At 45.0% G+C, this 15,154-nt stretch overlaps 1 protein-coding gene and 1 long non-coding RNA gene across 3 annotated transcripts in view; one reads left to right on the forward strand and one right to left on the reverse strand.

Annotated features, from left to right (window-relative positions):
* Positions 1-1,488: 1,488 nt before the first annotated feature.
* chst15 (carbohydrate (N-acetylgalactosamine 4-sulfate 6-O) sulfotransferase 15) overlaps positions 1,489-15,154 on the reverse strand; it is a 38,575-nt gene continuing 24,909 nt past the window's right edge. For both annotated transcript variants that reach the window (XM_048987739.1, XM_048987740.1), the window contains exons 2-8: positions 13,850-14,465; positions 11,820-12,153; positions 7,653-7,796; positions 5,007-5,163; positions 4,018-4,174; positions 2,286-2,433; positions 1,489-1,924 (exon numbers count right to left, since the gene is read on the reverse strand). In XM_048987739.1, coding sequence (XP_048843696.1) covers positions 1,722-1,924; positions 2,286-2,433; positions 4,018-4,174; positions 5,007-5,163; positions 7,653-7,796; positions 11,820-12,153; positions 13,850-14,287 — 1,581 coding nt within the window. In that variant the 5' untranslated portion in view covers positions 14,288-14,465 and the 3' untranslated portion in view covers positions 1,489-1,721. The remainder of the gene's footprint in view (positions 1,925-2,285; positions 2,434-4,017; positions 4,175-5,006; positions 5,164-7,652; positions 7,797-11,819; positions 12,154-13,849; positions 14,466-15,154) is intronic.
* LOC125715793 (uncharacterized) lies at positions 1,921-3,107 on the forward strand. Its single transcript, XR_007384183.1, has 2 exons — positions 1,921-2,024; positions 2,607-3,107. It is a non-coding gene; the product is annotated as an uncharacterized LOC125715793 (long non-coding RNA).

Genomic DNA, 15,154 nt, shown 5'->3' on the forward strand with positions numbered 1-15,154 from the left:
TGTGGGTTGACTCAAGGTGAAAACTCGGGCCGTTTGTGCCTCAATTACATGGAGCCAGGAGATCTTGTTGTGTACCTTACTTAACCAGCAGAGGGCGAGAAAACACCTTCAGTGCAACTCCGTACTTACGAATTTATGAATATGAATTGAACAGGTTTAACTGGACCGCTGATACAATTTTTTTAAAAAAAACACAAAATCACCATCACGAGTGAGGATGCTATATGAAGAAATTAAACGGTGCTGTAAAGTGTCATGCCCTGCTCGTCGGCTCCTCCTGTGTGCCACGCCCCCTGCTTACCCACGTGTGTTTCCCGGATTGTACCCAGCTGTGTCTGCTTATTTTCAATCAGTCCTGTGCATTTCAGTCCGTGTCTTACCCGAGTCCTTTGTCCGTCATTGATGTTGTCAATGCCTGTTTCCCGTCCTGCTCCGGTTTCCCCAAATAAAACCCCGTTTTCCCCTTATCCCGCTTCCTGATTCCCCGCTTGCCCTCACGATCGCCGCTTCGCCGAACGCGTCCCGTGACATAAAGGTTATGGTAATATGACATACCCAAGCTGAGCCGTTCTACACGGCCATCCGCCAACGTGCAATCAGATTGGCACAGGAGTCCAGCAATCTGAAATAAACCCTGTGAGGTAGTAAGGGAAGCATTGTATTGACTTGACTGCCTCACTGGGCCACTGGGCCAGGACGTGTTGGCAGATTGCAGAATGGAAAGAACAGAAAGGAAACACTGTTCTGGAAGGCAGAATTCTATCAAAACACGCTGTGCAGATTGAATCTTAAGGCATGAAAGCACACGACACATTTAGCTAACACCCCAGAGCAATGTACAGAACAATACGCAATAATGCAAAATATAGCAAATAATTAATAGTTCATCCCAAAAGTCACATCGGTATGTAACATTAATACGACGTCAACGGGTCTGATCGTATCATTTTTCATGCATTTGTTTATACAGCTGAGAAACATTAGCGAATGAACTGCAGAAATATAAATGTCATAGACAGCATAAGGCAAGCAGGGCGAAATTTCCCTTTTAATGCTGATACTTTTGGACCAGCTTACGAGCATCGATGACCTAACGCCATGATGTACGGGAAGAAAGTGTCATCTCATATCAAGCTTTCGTTTCGCGGCCGAAGGGATACATATAAATAGCTGTAACAGATGCCGAATGAGGCTTGAATTTATAATATCAGTGACGTGGGTCACATGCCGGCCGCAGTAGTCCTACGTCTGCATTTCTGAAGTTTGCCACTAGGGGGTGGTATTGTAACATATCTGCTTGAATTTAGAACGTGACGGAGATCTGAAGTGTTTGAGTCGTTCTTAAATGCAGCACGATTTTATTACGTACCTTTTTAAGACAAGGCAGGAACGCTGCCATGTGTATGGAATTGGATCGTTCTTCAATGCCCTAGGATGACAGCCTGTAGAACATTTCTTCTCCGTGACAGAAGCGCATAGACAAACTCCTTATGTAATATTTCCTTTAATGAAGAGCCGTTAAAAACAATTCAGGACAAAAAAATGGAAAAGTGCTCCCTTTAATCATATAAAATAAGGTCATAATGACTGATTAATATGCATTGTGCCATTCTGTATGAGATATTCTCTCTGACGATTTATAATAATTTAAATAAAAATGCAAAGAGCCCTGTCAGTCTCGTAGAAAAGCCGCGTGTGGCGGTAATCTGAGTGGGGGTCGTTCACGCGATCTTCTCGCCGCCTCCCCACAGGAATGAGTCATTGCGCAGCACTTTGGCCAGCTTCTCGTTGAATGGTGAGTAGAACTCTTGTAGGATCTGCTTGGTTAGGGACAGCATGGGTCCCAGGCTCTTGTCTGCGGGCCGCCTGGTGTTGGATGCCGGGCTTCTAGTGATCTCTGCCTCTAGCTGCTCCGTCAAGGGCCCTGGGGAAAGGAGACAGGCGAGCCGGCGGTTGTGAGGGCAAGACGCAATGTTTATCCCATTTTTGTAACAATGAGAACCTCACTGGGGAGTTTCGACAGGGTACGAGCTTTGATTCCTTAGATCTAAGTACCTGCCGTCTTTAGCCCACGGGTCTTTAATGCTAAGTGAGGACATCGACGCGTCTTTGTAGGGGGAATGAAGGGTTCGCCCAACACGTTCTCTTGACGGGCTGGCATCCGGAAAGAAGCCCAGGCCTTTAAACTGAGCTTGTGTACTTTCTACACACAGTGTTCGACAGATGAATGTAGCTTGCGTTCATTCACTGACATCATAGCGATTGCCGAGATCACCGTCACATACCCAGACTGAGGAAATCGAAGACCTTGTGCATGGTATATTTTCGGTTCGAGGCGTGATCTTCCAGTCGAAGAACCAAAATCTGATCCTTGCGGAAGACTGTCAGCCAGTCGAGTATGTAAACTATATACAGTCCAACTTGTAATCTGACCTGTAGGCGGAAGCAGAGAGCAGACATTTCAGAATGAAGCCTTGATATTACATTTTAATACGGCCTAGTTGCATTGGCACGGAGATTCGCTTCGGTGGATGTCAGAGCCAGGGCTGGTAACTGGAGCTACTTCTTCTGGGTAACTTATGTGGTTCCTTATTTTGTCTCCCCAGGCATTTTTCTCCCGTAGAATGGATGGGGGGGTGTCGTTTGTAACAAGTTCCTGTAGCGGTAACAGCAGGATATAGCCGGCCCATCCGGAGAGTGAGGACGACTCATTTCACAGACTCCCCGTCTACCAGCACCGGGCTCTCAGCCTCTCACACCCCAGCCCCCCCCTCACCAAGACGAACGTCTGGACTCACAGGCTGGCTGTAGCCCGTGCAACAGTGGACAGATGGAGATGCCACCCTAGGCTGTATTCAACCCCCACCTCCCAGTCAAACAGGGTTCCTTTCAACATGGATCATATCTTTGTCCTGTGTTTCATTACATTGTCTAACTGCCACGCTTCTACTTCGCTCTGCATCGGTTGCCATGTTTTGGATTACTGGCAACCTCGATCGCATGACACCGGTACATCAGCAAGACGGTGCAAAATGGGAAACTGGCAGCTGTTGTGTCTATCGTCCATGCAGCTATTTCAGAGACAATTAAATATGCTCTCACCTGTTTCTCAGTGATCGTCAGAATGATTATCACCGACTGTCAGCATGTTAAATAACCTAATTATATTTTCTCTAGCTAGTCTGTGTTGCATAAAGTAAATTGCACTGGCTAATTGACTGTGGTGCTCTTTTATGTGAACTCAGTTATGCTTGATTAAACACAATCAGACCATCTCTTCCAATCAGACGTCACGAGTTTGCAGCGGCACACTTCAGTCACAGGGAGAGATGAGATGCTGAAACCAGCGGTGGGCGGGATTATCGCACAACGCCAATCATTTTCCTCACTTCCCATTGGCCGCTTCGCTGGTGCCCTTCGGACTAAACCAGGCAGATTGACAGAATAGTATATCCCTACCCTCCATTTACTTTGAAGCACCATTGCTCTTCTGCAGCCTTATGCGAGCACTGGACAAGGAATGCACAGTGGGTCTTAAGGTATTACGATACTCAAAATTCTGCCGGCAGGAAACGGCAGCAGGCTTTCCCAGGATCTTTGCACTCTCCCACTACAGAAGGAGGACAGACTAACAACAACAGAGCCCTGGGGTCCAGGACATAATAAAATGGACACATTTTGAATCCTGGCCCAGGCGGACACCCTCAGCTTTACTTACATCCGCTCTGCTCCTCTTACTTAGGGATACTGACCACAAAAATGGTGGCACTTATCCTGCTGAGTCAGTCGAATGTGTACTGCAGTGTAGCACATGCGGTAGCCCCCCCCCCCCCCCCATCTCCCAATTCAGAACAGAGACTGTGGCTCCTCTGGGTTTTTTTCTTTATCATTAAAAGGATAAACACATGCCTCTAGCCCCCCCCCGCCCTCCCACTACCCCACCACCATCTTGAACGCTAAAACAGCTGCATACATTAGATGCCATGAACGACAGGATGAGTCCGTTTCTTAGCTTACAGGCATGGCGTTGTTGAGGGTGGTGTTGTAGACGCAGGAACGCATGGAGAACTCCATCAGGCAGCCCTCGAACAGATGCAGGGACTCCGATACCTTCTCGTGGAAATCCTCCACCGATTTGTTGGCGATGCCAAAGTACAAATAGTCGGAGTATAACCTATCAGCCAGAGAGCGCGTCTTTAGTTAGTCACCATTCCACCAATCAGCACCATCCTTTCTGTGCCTATCAAATCAAATGAAACCTTTGTTCTTCAGATTTTCCGGTACCAGTTTACTTGATGGGGTACAAATACTCAGTAATAACTCAGTTACTACTGAAGTACAAATCATGAACAAATATAATCGCTATTCGTGATGAGATGTCACGATTTGTTAATGATGAGATCAGAATTTCACTTGTGTTATTCATCATTTGTTCCTTCAGCAGTTCACAAAGGTTTACAGAATTAACAGATACAATAACAAATATAGCGAATGCTTGAGATATAACCTGCATCGCGATTCATTAATGACGAACTAACATGACATTAGTATGTAACTAAGACTTAGCTTGTGGTCAATTAATACATAAGTAATAGGATATTGCTGCATCATTTGTGCTCTGTCACATAATGGAATTATGTCTGTCAAATAAACAGGATAATTAGCAAAATGCAAAATAATCTGAAACATGATGCATGTTCTTTTTTTTATAGGAAATATCCTCAGAGCATAAGAATGACTGAACTGGAAAAAAAAACTTAGGAAATCCATATTGATTTTGAATACTGGGTATTTTGTAATGGAAAAAATCAGACTGTAGAACTCATAGTAACATAAGCATTAAACGTGTGTGTGTATATATATTTGAGAGAGAGAGAGAGAGAGAGAGAGAGAGAGGGAGACCCAGGTAACTACATTATAATGTGAAACACACCTATAGGCATTTGAAAGTATAACGCTTTCTCTTCCTGGTACAACAAGCTGGGCAGTAAACACCCATAACCCACCTCTCCACAGGGTCCCTCAGCATCACAATGAGCCTGGCATCTGGCTGCACAGCGTGGACAAAGTCCTGGACCAGGAACGGGGGCTCTCCATCTGTGGCATTCTCGTAGAAATAGACCCAGGCATTATTGTCCCACATGGTGGATGCGCTGGCCTCGCCTGTTGGACAAATGCCGATCGCAGTCAACTGAAATAGTCACAGCCTGCCCACCAGAGACAAAACACCAATAACAGTCAACTGAAATGATGAGTGACAATTACAACCTGCCCATAAAATATGAAACACCAATCACAGTCAACTGAAATGATGAGTGACAATCACAACCTGCCCATAAAATATGAAGCGCCAATCACAATCAACTGAAATGATGAGTGACAATCACAACCTGCCCATAAAGTATGAAACACCAATCACAATCAACTGAAATGATGAGTGACAATCACAACCTGCCCATAAAGTATGAAACACCAATCACAGTCAACTGAAATGATGAGTGACAATCACAACCTGCCCATAAAGTATGAAACACCAATCACAGTCAACTGAAATAATGAGTGACAATCACAACCTGCCCATACAATATGAAGCACCAATCACAGTCAACCAAAACGATGAATGGCAATCACAGCCTGCCCACCACAGCACAAAACACCAATCACAGTCACAGGGCATCCACCAGGAAAATCACAGTCCAGTTTGCATCAGTTATATGGAATATATACGAATATTCACAAAGGATTACTGTGTTACTGTGGCTAGAGTATTAAAGTCCACAGGAAAAAAAAACATTTCAGCTGAATCACTTTCTTTTAAAAGTCTTGGGTTGTGAAAATATCTACACTAGATCTTCTGACTTAATAATCTATAGTAAATCCTCATATCTGAGTGCTATTTAATGGTCTTCGGTAGTTCATTAATGTCTTTTTAAAAACTGATTACAGCTCCAATCAATGGATGCCTGAACAAATTAATATTCAATTAACATACTCAAGAGGGTCTAATGTAATACGTAAAGGACAATCGGTCTCATATTTTTCCAGGCTGTAAGCATAGACTGTCCTCTTAATAAATGTAATAAATGCAGTATTAAAAGCTCAGACGGTGGATCCTATCTGAGATACAGACTGTTTGCCAAGGGTGTCCAAACATTCCCTAGACTGTAACTGGCATCAGGGAAGGGCAAGGGTCTAAGCCAAGCGACAGAGCTTTTAGGCACTGGCTAATTAACTGTGGTGTTCTTTTATATGAACTCAATTATGCTTGATTAAACACAATCAGCCCATCTTCTTCAATCATACGTCGCGACTCGCCCAAGACAGGATCAGCCGCCTGAGCTGTTAAGACGACGTTTATTAAGAGTAGCGGGGAGGTGAGGTACACACTGCATTTCCCGCTGACTCCGAGCACCAGGTCGTAGTACAAGGATTAGAAGAAGCAGCAGGAGTGAGCGAATCGGAGGCCTTCTGGAGTGCGGCACGAGCTGTCGTGCCGTACGAGAAATCACGTTCTCATGAAGATCGGATTTTGGGAAGCTCCGTGTCATTTAGTGACACTGGTGATGCAGGGCAGGAGCAAATGACTAAAAACACAGAAGCAAACGTTAAAAACGAAAGGATGACGAAAACGAAAAGCAAAACAAAGCGAGTCCCAGAGTTCTTCAAAAGCTATGCAGACGGGCGGCGCTCAATGGTTTGTTGTCGGTTTAGTCTCGTGGTCACGAGTTGTAGACATTGACTGTTAAATCGGAGAGGCCTGCCATGTAATATCTGACATAGTCACGCACGTCCCCCTCCATTAGAAAGTGCTGCAGTTGGGTGAGAGTTAGCATGTTATGTAGCTTTGAGCTGAAATGCACCGTTCAACGCTACACTTTATATTCTGCTCAGGTCAACGCCGGGAAATGACGCACATGGCCAAGTAAAAGTGCAACAGTAAACATTATATTGCACCAATCAAACTGATGGAAAAGTTTCCCGGATTGGTGAGGAGCTATTAAATCTTTTAATTTTAATAATGAAATGAAACAAAACCAAACGAAATTAAAAGCTTGGCCCATGCGGAATGCAAGGAGGGCACACGGGATATAACGTGTCGCTAATGCTAATCAGGACCACAGATGCTAAGCAAAATGGGGTTGTGAGACACGGGGGACCTGTCTTGCCTCGCTTCACCTTATAAGAAGACAAGAGAGCTGACAGTAGTTGTAAGGTTTGCAAACACAGTTAAGTTTCTTCTCCATTAAAATTCATTTTCAGAAACTTTTTTTTACATATTTGAGAATAAATCATGGAGGCGACGATCAAAAGCCTTTAAATCCATGACAACACTGAACTTTATGGAAACAGAGAGTGAACAAAAACAAGTAGCAAGTTTGGTGAAATGTTTCGTATTGATATTTTCACAGTAATACAATTTTGCAGCAGTACAATTGTTCTTAATGGTGGAATTCAGACTTGGCGTTGAAAAGATGTTATTTCCAGGAAATGTTTTTCCTTTTCCTCACAGTTTAGTCTCTAAGCTCAATTCTCAACTTGTGTTTCACATCAATTTTCACACTTGAACTAGAATAATGGGCACTTTGCTGGCATGAATTCCAGCTGGACTTCAACCCAGATCAAGTGGCTTCCCAGTTGAGTGCAGGAGTTACCTATGATGATTTTGCGCTGATCGGGATCCCCGGTCTGGTTCCACCGCAAGTAGTCGTGGATCTGGTAAGTGGCCATGTCGAAGAGATCCAGGTAATCATCCACAGGGTAGCGTTCGTGGAATCCTTCGCTCAGCCGGATGATCCCTGCAAGGTGCACATTGGCCAGGTTGATAATCATTCATGTTTGTTTGCTGTTATGGGATCTTCCGTGTTACAAGGTCTGGGCTGAAGCCATTCAGTGCGATAATCCCGCCCACCGCTGGTTTCAACATCTCATCTCTCCCTGTGACTGAAGTGTGCCGCTGCAATTCAATCCAAATGAGTCCCGAATGATTCGTTGGGCTAAGATGCTGTAACAAGCAGGCTCTCAGTTTGAGAACCAGGGCTAAGCTGTGGATGTCTTTTGACCCCTGCAATGCTCCTGGCCTGCAGTGTAGTTGAGTGTATTGTTTCTCAAGTGTTCACAAGGTGAAAAACCCTTCCCTGCAAATCAGTATCTGTAGCAATGCAAGAAGGAAACACAATTGCTTTGACTTTGATTCAGTAGAATAAACCGAGCCGGGAGAGGGGGGGCTCGTCATCTGGTCTACGCAGTGATACGCAACGCTTGGGAGAACGTGCAATGATGGAGTGATGATTCCGAAAGTAGTAATCGCACACGGTCTATCGGATGCTAATGTGCCGTGAGGCTGCTGTGTGACTGGGACTGCAAGGTGCATCTCCTCTAGAAGGCGTGCGGCAGAAGACGCAAGAGAGTCTGCACTGCGGGCCTCATAGACGTCGAGGCTTGGCTCAAGATGTTCAGAGGCACTTGGGAGGAGGGTGATGGGAGAAACGGGGATTGGGACCCACAGTGGGGGGGGCAGTAAGAGCTGATAGACAGCATGAGATTGTAGGTATAACAGCATCGGTCCTTTCATCACCTCAACTTAAAAGGTTTTCGGACCGTTAATGAGGAAACGTGCCACACGGGATGTGGACGCCCACCCGTCAAGTTACAGTGCGTTAATGCCGACTAAACCCGCAGCACTGGGTGAATGTGCAAACAGGCCAACAAGAACATCGCAACTCTGGAGGAATTTCCAATGAAAGAGCTTGTCACGTCCCTTAGGACAGGAGGTGGATGAAAGAAGATAAAAAGACAGCGACCCTGAGCTGGAAAGTCAGTCCTGGGGGAGCAGAATTCCTCAGCAGCCATGAAAGCAAAGTCTGAAAATGGCGTCTCTCTCACACGCGCGCGCCACAAGGTAAATGCAAGCTAAGCAGAATTGTAGCAAAACTATCCCTGAGTTTCTCTTAATTAAAGCCCCTATTTCAAACATTCATTTAAAAATATTATATACCCTATATATACCCTAATCACATCTCTCACTGCTTTTATAGTTTGCTATAAACTAACTTCACCATAACAGCTGACATTCTTTCAGCCCAGAAATTATAATTTTATTAACCCGCTGTTAGGATTCTTTAAACGTAAGTCTTTGGCTATAATGCGTTGTGATTTCAAAACAGTCTGCGTTGCTCTGTATCCATGTTATCTGAGAAGCACTATAATGCAACCAGGGCTGAAGTCGGAAAATGTGCCCAAGTCAGTCTCGGTTTATCGTAAGGGTGCTGAATTTCGCTGACAGCAAAGCCGGCATCGTTTGACCTCCCTGGGAAACGCCACCAATATTTATAAATTTCTCGAACACAATCAGACACCCGTTCCATAAATAAGAAGTCTTACAGGCAGATAAACATGCTTGTTTAGTGTTTGTAGTGATATTAAGGAATTAAACCTGTAAGTCTTCTGTACAGCAATGACAGTTGACGCGACCTTGAGACCTGAACACTAGTTTCAAGTTGAATGTGTGTCTGTATTCAATTTACAAGCATATTTTACAATTATATCCTATATCTGTCACTTTTCCAATATTATTAAATATCAGTACTGACATATTCTGCTGTATTCTTCACAGATATTGTAACACAAATAGAAATTATATCTATTACTATTACAGGTCTGGGGAAGATAATGTCAATGAATGAAAACACTTTGTTCTGATTCGTATTAAATTAGCATGTCTATAACTGTTAGTTTTTTTTTATTCCCTTCCTTTACATTCACATTGTCTGCTGTTATTTTCATCCATGCTGCTATTGCTGTCGTCAAACCTTTGTTACGGAGGTGAAGGTGGTCTCCCAGTGAAAACTGCTACATAAAATAAATGTAGCAGAACTGGAGTGAGATATGGGGCAGCGCAGATGGGCTCCATCAAAGCCGCCTGCGTCTTATCAGAAGCTCGGGGTTAGGGTTGAGCTCTCCCTCCCCCCCCTCCCAAAGGGAGGTCAGGGGTAACCCCCCATAGCGAAAGAACTACTCTGCATTCTGAACAGTGCTCATATGAATCAACAATTTCATCCGGCGAGATTATGAAAACAATTACGGGGAAAATGATTATTGAACACTTACCGATAAATGTGCCAGGCCTCGAGCAAACTCATTTTAATGTCCCTTAACTGCGCTATTCTGAAATAAGAACGTACAGAGCAGAAGAATATTCCCTTCTCTGACAAGATCCCATCATCTCCGCTGGTGATTATTGTTTCATTAATAATTCATCGTGTTACGCTTCATTCTTTTAATTCTTTTTTGGAATGATTAATACGAAATAAGGAAAGCATGATTGCTCGGTGGATAGCATGTTTCCAGCAAGGATGTTGGTTCGGTTTCTGACCCCAGCTATGGTTTGTGCATTTTTCGCAGTGTTAGTATGGGTTTACTTAGCGTCCCCTCGCCTCCTCTCTTACTCCAAAACCATGCTATGAGGTGTACTTATGTCGCAGGAGCAGCGCGGGTTAACACGCTGTGCTTGTGACCAGAATGTCGCTGATTCAAATCCCAGACTCTGCAAAGTGGTTTCACCACTGGGATTTTGGGCAAGACCCTTAAGCCCCCAAATGCTTCTGGGATCATCTGACTCTGCTTTCTCAAGAAACGTCATGTCGCTTTGAATAAAAGCATGTGTAAGGTAAATGTAATGTACATATAAATAGATTGTCCATCGCATGTGTTTGTGTGTGACTATGTACCCTGCAATAGAGAGACATCTTGTCCGGGGGTATCTCCTTACTAATGGCTTCCTGGAATGGGCTCCAGATGCTGTTCTGGATAAGTGGCGATCAAAAGGGCATGAATGGATACAACATTGGCTCCTTTACAGTGATCTCAGCCACGTGAGATAAGGTTCGAGACTGAAGGTCCCATCTGCACTTTAATACAAACGTTCAAAAAAATTAAACATCTGTACTTATGATACAGTTTAACCCCTTTAAATCCGACTTCAACGTTAAAGCTACATTTTGCAGCGTGTGAAGTAGTTGAACTAAAGACTAACAAAGTCAGAAGACTTTGAAAACCCAAGGTTCCTTTCCCATACGTGCTAATATCTGATTACACTGTTGTCTGGCACAGCAGTGCTCAGCTGCTGCCGGACTGACAGATACGCTAAGAACGGGGAAGCCGTAGTTACTGAAAATCTTTATTCTCCTGCACACTGCACCAGTACAGGCAAAACCCTGGTCTCTCATTGACAAGAAATTGCTTTGCTGTGCGCCTGGAATGCTGCCCCAACAAAATGAATTAATAAACGGTGATCCGCCATGCTAGAGGGGCTGTTACAGTTTTTTCTAGGTTCTGCTTAGCTGGACTCAGAGGGACAGCCTCTGTAAAGCTCCAGCAACTTGTATAGTCTGTGTTGTAGCTTCCTTTTCCCCGACACTCATTGGGCCGGACATTAGGGGGATACTGAAATGCTCAGTCCGAAAGGCATACTAATGTATAGAAAAAAGCCTGTAACATTTTCTTTGAACAGACCCTCAAAGCAATAGATGTTACAATGTTGCAGCAAGCTAAACATGCTTTATCAGACACTTGTCCTTTTCACTCTGTACTGTTATCTTCTTTCTTGGAAATGATGTGCATTACTTCATTAAAAAATATTTGGCTTTTTAGAAACTTGTATCCTTAAAATATACCCGATTTATCAATATTCAGCATCAAGCCTTAGATCAGAGTGCCCCGACAACAACAAAAAAACATGTTTATTTCATGTTTTAATAATTATCTATAATCAGCCAGATTTAATTTGCAAACATGTATTGGAAAAGAATTTGCCTGCTTACCGAAACGTTTCCTAGTCCACCAGTGCGGCTCCTTGAGCGTGGCGAACCTGACGTCAGGGTGCAGCCTCAGCCTGTCATACAGGTCCGTCGTGCCGCATTTCGGCTGCCCAATGATGTAGAAGTATGGCAGGCACCGCATGCGGTAGTGCTTGTCGCCGTGGCGATGCAGGTGTTCCCAGAAGGAACGCCTCAGGTAGTCGAAAACGATGCGAAAGCGCCTGGAGTAGTGAGCGTACAAGTTGCTCCCGTACCAGGTGACGTTGCCAGAGTGCTCTTCATACCAGCAGGGGTTTTTAACGTCGGGCAGGAATTTCCGGGGGATGACGGAAAACATCTGCGATGTTAATGAGATCACACTGTGAAGCTCATCATACTCAACAAAATATGTAAAATCAATACGATCTACCTGTAAAATATAAAAAATCATGACATAAATAATGTGGCTCAGCGGGTTAGGCTGCCGGGCCCATCATCAGAAGGTCACAGGTTCGAATTCCATTAACCACCCCGAAATGTGCCAGAGAAACTTACATTATGCATTTCAATTTTGCCTGGGGTGCCCCCCCCCACATTGATTCACTGATCAAACGTTAATATAAGCCCAGACTCATACTTTTACCACCTGGCTACGGTGTCTGATTGGTAATAAACATTATTTTTTTGTGGTCAAAACCCGTCAAAACAGGTCAGAATTAGCCTGAAAGGAAAATAAGTTATGAATGTGAAAAGGAACATACCAATGTACTTGTGCAATACAATGTGTTGATGACTATAATGTATAACTAGTTGATGGGGGCGGGGGGGGGGGGGGGAAGCTGTATACATATTTATCAGAGCCCATCCTAGGAAACACAGGTCATGAGGTAGAGGACACCCAGGATGGGATGCCAGTCCATAGCAGGTCATGCTCAGGCATTGCCCACGGAATCACTACGGGAATTTTCGAGATGCCAAATCTGCCTAACTGCATGTTCTTTGGATCCACAGGAGGAAACCGGAATGACATGGGGAGATACGGGGAACACATGCAGCCCCCACACACACAGACAGGAATCAAGGCCACGGCGCTACCCACTGAACCACGGAACAGACTGCCCTAACGGGAATACATCTCCATCATCTTCCTAAAAGTGAAACTGCATGGTCTGTCAGTCTCCACTATGTTTCACGTCTAGTTGTAACTATCTTCTGTCCTTGACCCAGTCTCGGCATCTGAAGCCAGCCTTCAGAGTGGCCGTTTTATTTTCGAGGAGCAAATGGCCAAAATTGCCATCTGGGCGTAGAGATTCAGCCACATGACAGACGGCCAGGAATCTCGCACCGCCATCCCGTGCAGAGGTGTGAAGGTGAGTCATTCTCGGCGTCTTTCCCGGGAGAGACGAGCCCGCAGGTCAGCAGAGAGTCCTGGTGGCCTCTGATCAGCTAGAATGTAACGGATCTTTGTCTGAAAGCTGTGAGCTGACTTCCAGCTATTTCACACAATTATGCAGCCCCGTTAAAATCCTTGGAGTTTATTGCTCTCTACTCATTTATGTCACAATTCAGTACCAGCCACACATATTTTACTCACCGCCCTCTTTGAATATTTCTGCTCCTGCCTAACATATCATCATTATTTAGCTGAACAAAACATATATAATAAAATCAGACATAATAAAAAGAAGCAGAAGCTCTCTGTGTTTAAATTTCGGTATAATGTTGTCAGGGGCATAGCTAGATATTCTACACCCCCCTGACAAAACGTCACCTTCGGCCCCGCTACGGTTGGCACTTTTAATCTAAAGGAAATACAGGTATGAGCTGGGGGGGGGGGGGGCATGTGAGAATTTGATGGGCAGAGGTATGATGTATAATTTTTCATATTCAAAGGACCCATAAATTGTTGCCCCCCCCCCCTTAACCTACCAGTGTACCCATGCCCCTCCAATGCCCCATAATGTTTTATCCTAATTAAATGGATTTTCAGGATACTTTTCAGCGAGGATTTTCTAGCACATTTGAGGAATTAAGACTCAGACTCAGTTACTTACGTGCGGTTCACTCTGGATCAGATCCTTCGGGTCCGGAAGCTGCCTGGCACTGAAGTGCACTTTGGAAGTTATGGATTTCACCACGAGCTTGATGCCGGCGTAGTCCTTAGATGTGGTGATGTTAAATGGAAAAGGTCCCTGACTCACCAAGCTGGGCAAATGGTACGGGGATGCTGTCAGGAGGAGACTATTCCTGTCGCCCGAGAGGACGTAGGAGGTCATGATCAGGAAGGTCAGAGCCAAGCCGAAGACAAAGCCGTAGAGCTTCACCTTCCGGAAGCTGCCGAGGGACCGCCACCATCGATGAGGTTCCCTCCTCACCCCCATCATGGCGATCAGGCCTGCGGGGATATCATCCACCTGCAACCGCCCCGGCTTCCTCCTGTGCTCTTCCACAGCGGGAGCCAGAAGGCCGTACCTGCAGCCTGTCCTGCTCATGGCACCAGTGGCGAGAGCTTTCTGGCAGCTCAGACTCGGAGTTGGGCTCCGGGTACAAAGGCAGAGAGATGGGAGGTTTGTGGAAGAAGGTCACGACCTCCATCCACGCTGGCTCCCCCAGGGAGCTTCTTAACGTACGCGAGGAGAAGGGTCCTCATTCTGCACTGGGCGGTTTTTCCTGTAATGAGGTGGCAGAGAAGGTGTTTTACTTAGGAACTGGGGTCCTTCTCATGCATTTTGCAAAAAACCAGAAACAAAAGACTCATAAGTGACACGAATCTAACTCATCAAAGGCAACGTTTAAGCATGACAACTGCCTTCATCTGGATGCAGTGATGCATCTCAACCACAACGACAATATCGCTCCTTCATGCCGCCCGGCCGGGTCACATGGCAGGGAAAGTACAGCTGGGCCAGTGCTCGGAGCAATTCAGCCGCCGCGTGGTCCAAAGTCTCAAAACCCAGTCTTTTCGAAAGCTTTGAAGTGGAATCCCACTGCAGTGCAGTCAAATCCTCTTAGGCACAGAGGGAAATCGGTATGTCCAACAGAAATCGCAGAAGAAATGTCTTCTGTCCACTTTCTTTGAAGTGACAACAATGTTGAAGGAATCGTTAGAAGTTCTGGACGAGTTACTTCACACAGGAAGGTATCTTCATAAATGCTAGTTCAGAAATCTGCAGGCTGCAGCTATAAACTATAAATTCAAAGGAACCAATCCTGTAAAATACCCCTTTTAGTACCTGGAAGAATTAGCCAGCCGTCTGCAACAGAACAAATGCTTAAATTGCAGTGAGAATATCTCACTTTGTCAGAAACTCTTCATTGAATGGGGAACGTTTAGGTTCAGTTTGAACAGATGTTGTCCT

Source organism: Brienomyrus brachyistius, chromosome 20, assembly GCF_023856365.1.
Source record: "Brienomyrus brachyistius isolate T26 chromosome 20, BBRACH_0.4, whole genome shotgun sequence".
Taxonomy (NCBI): Eukaryota; Metazoa; Chordata; class Actinopteri; order Osteoglossiformes; family Mormyridae; genus Brienomyrus; species Brienomyrus brachyistius.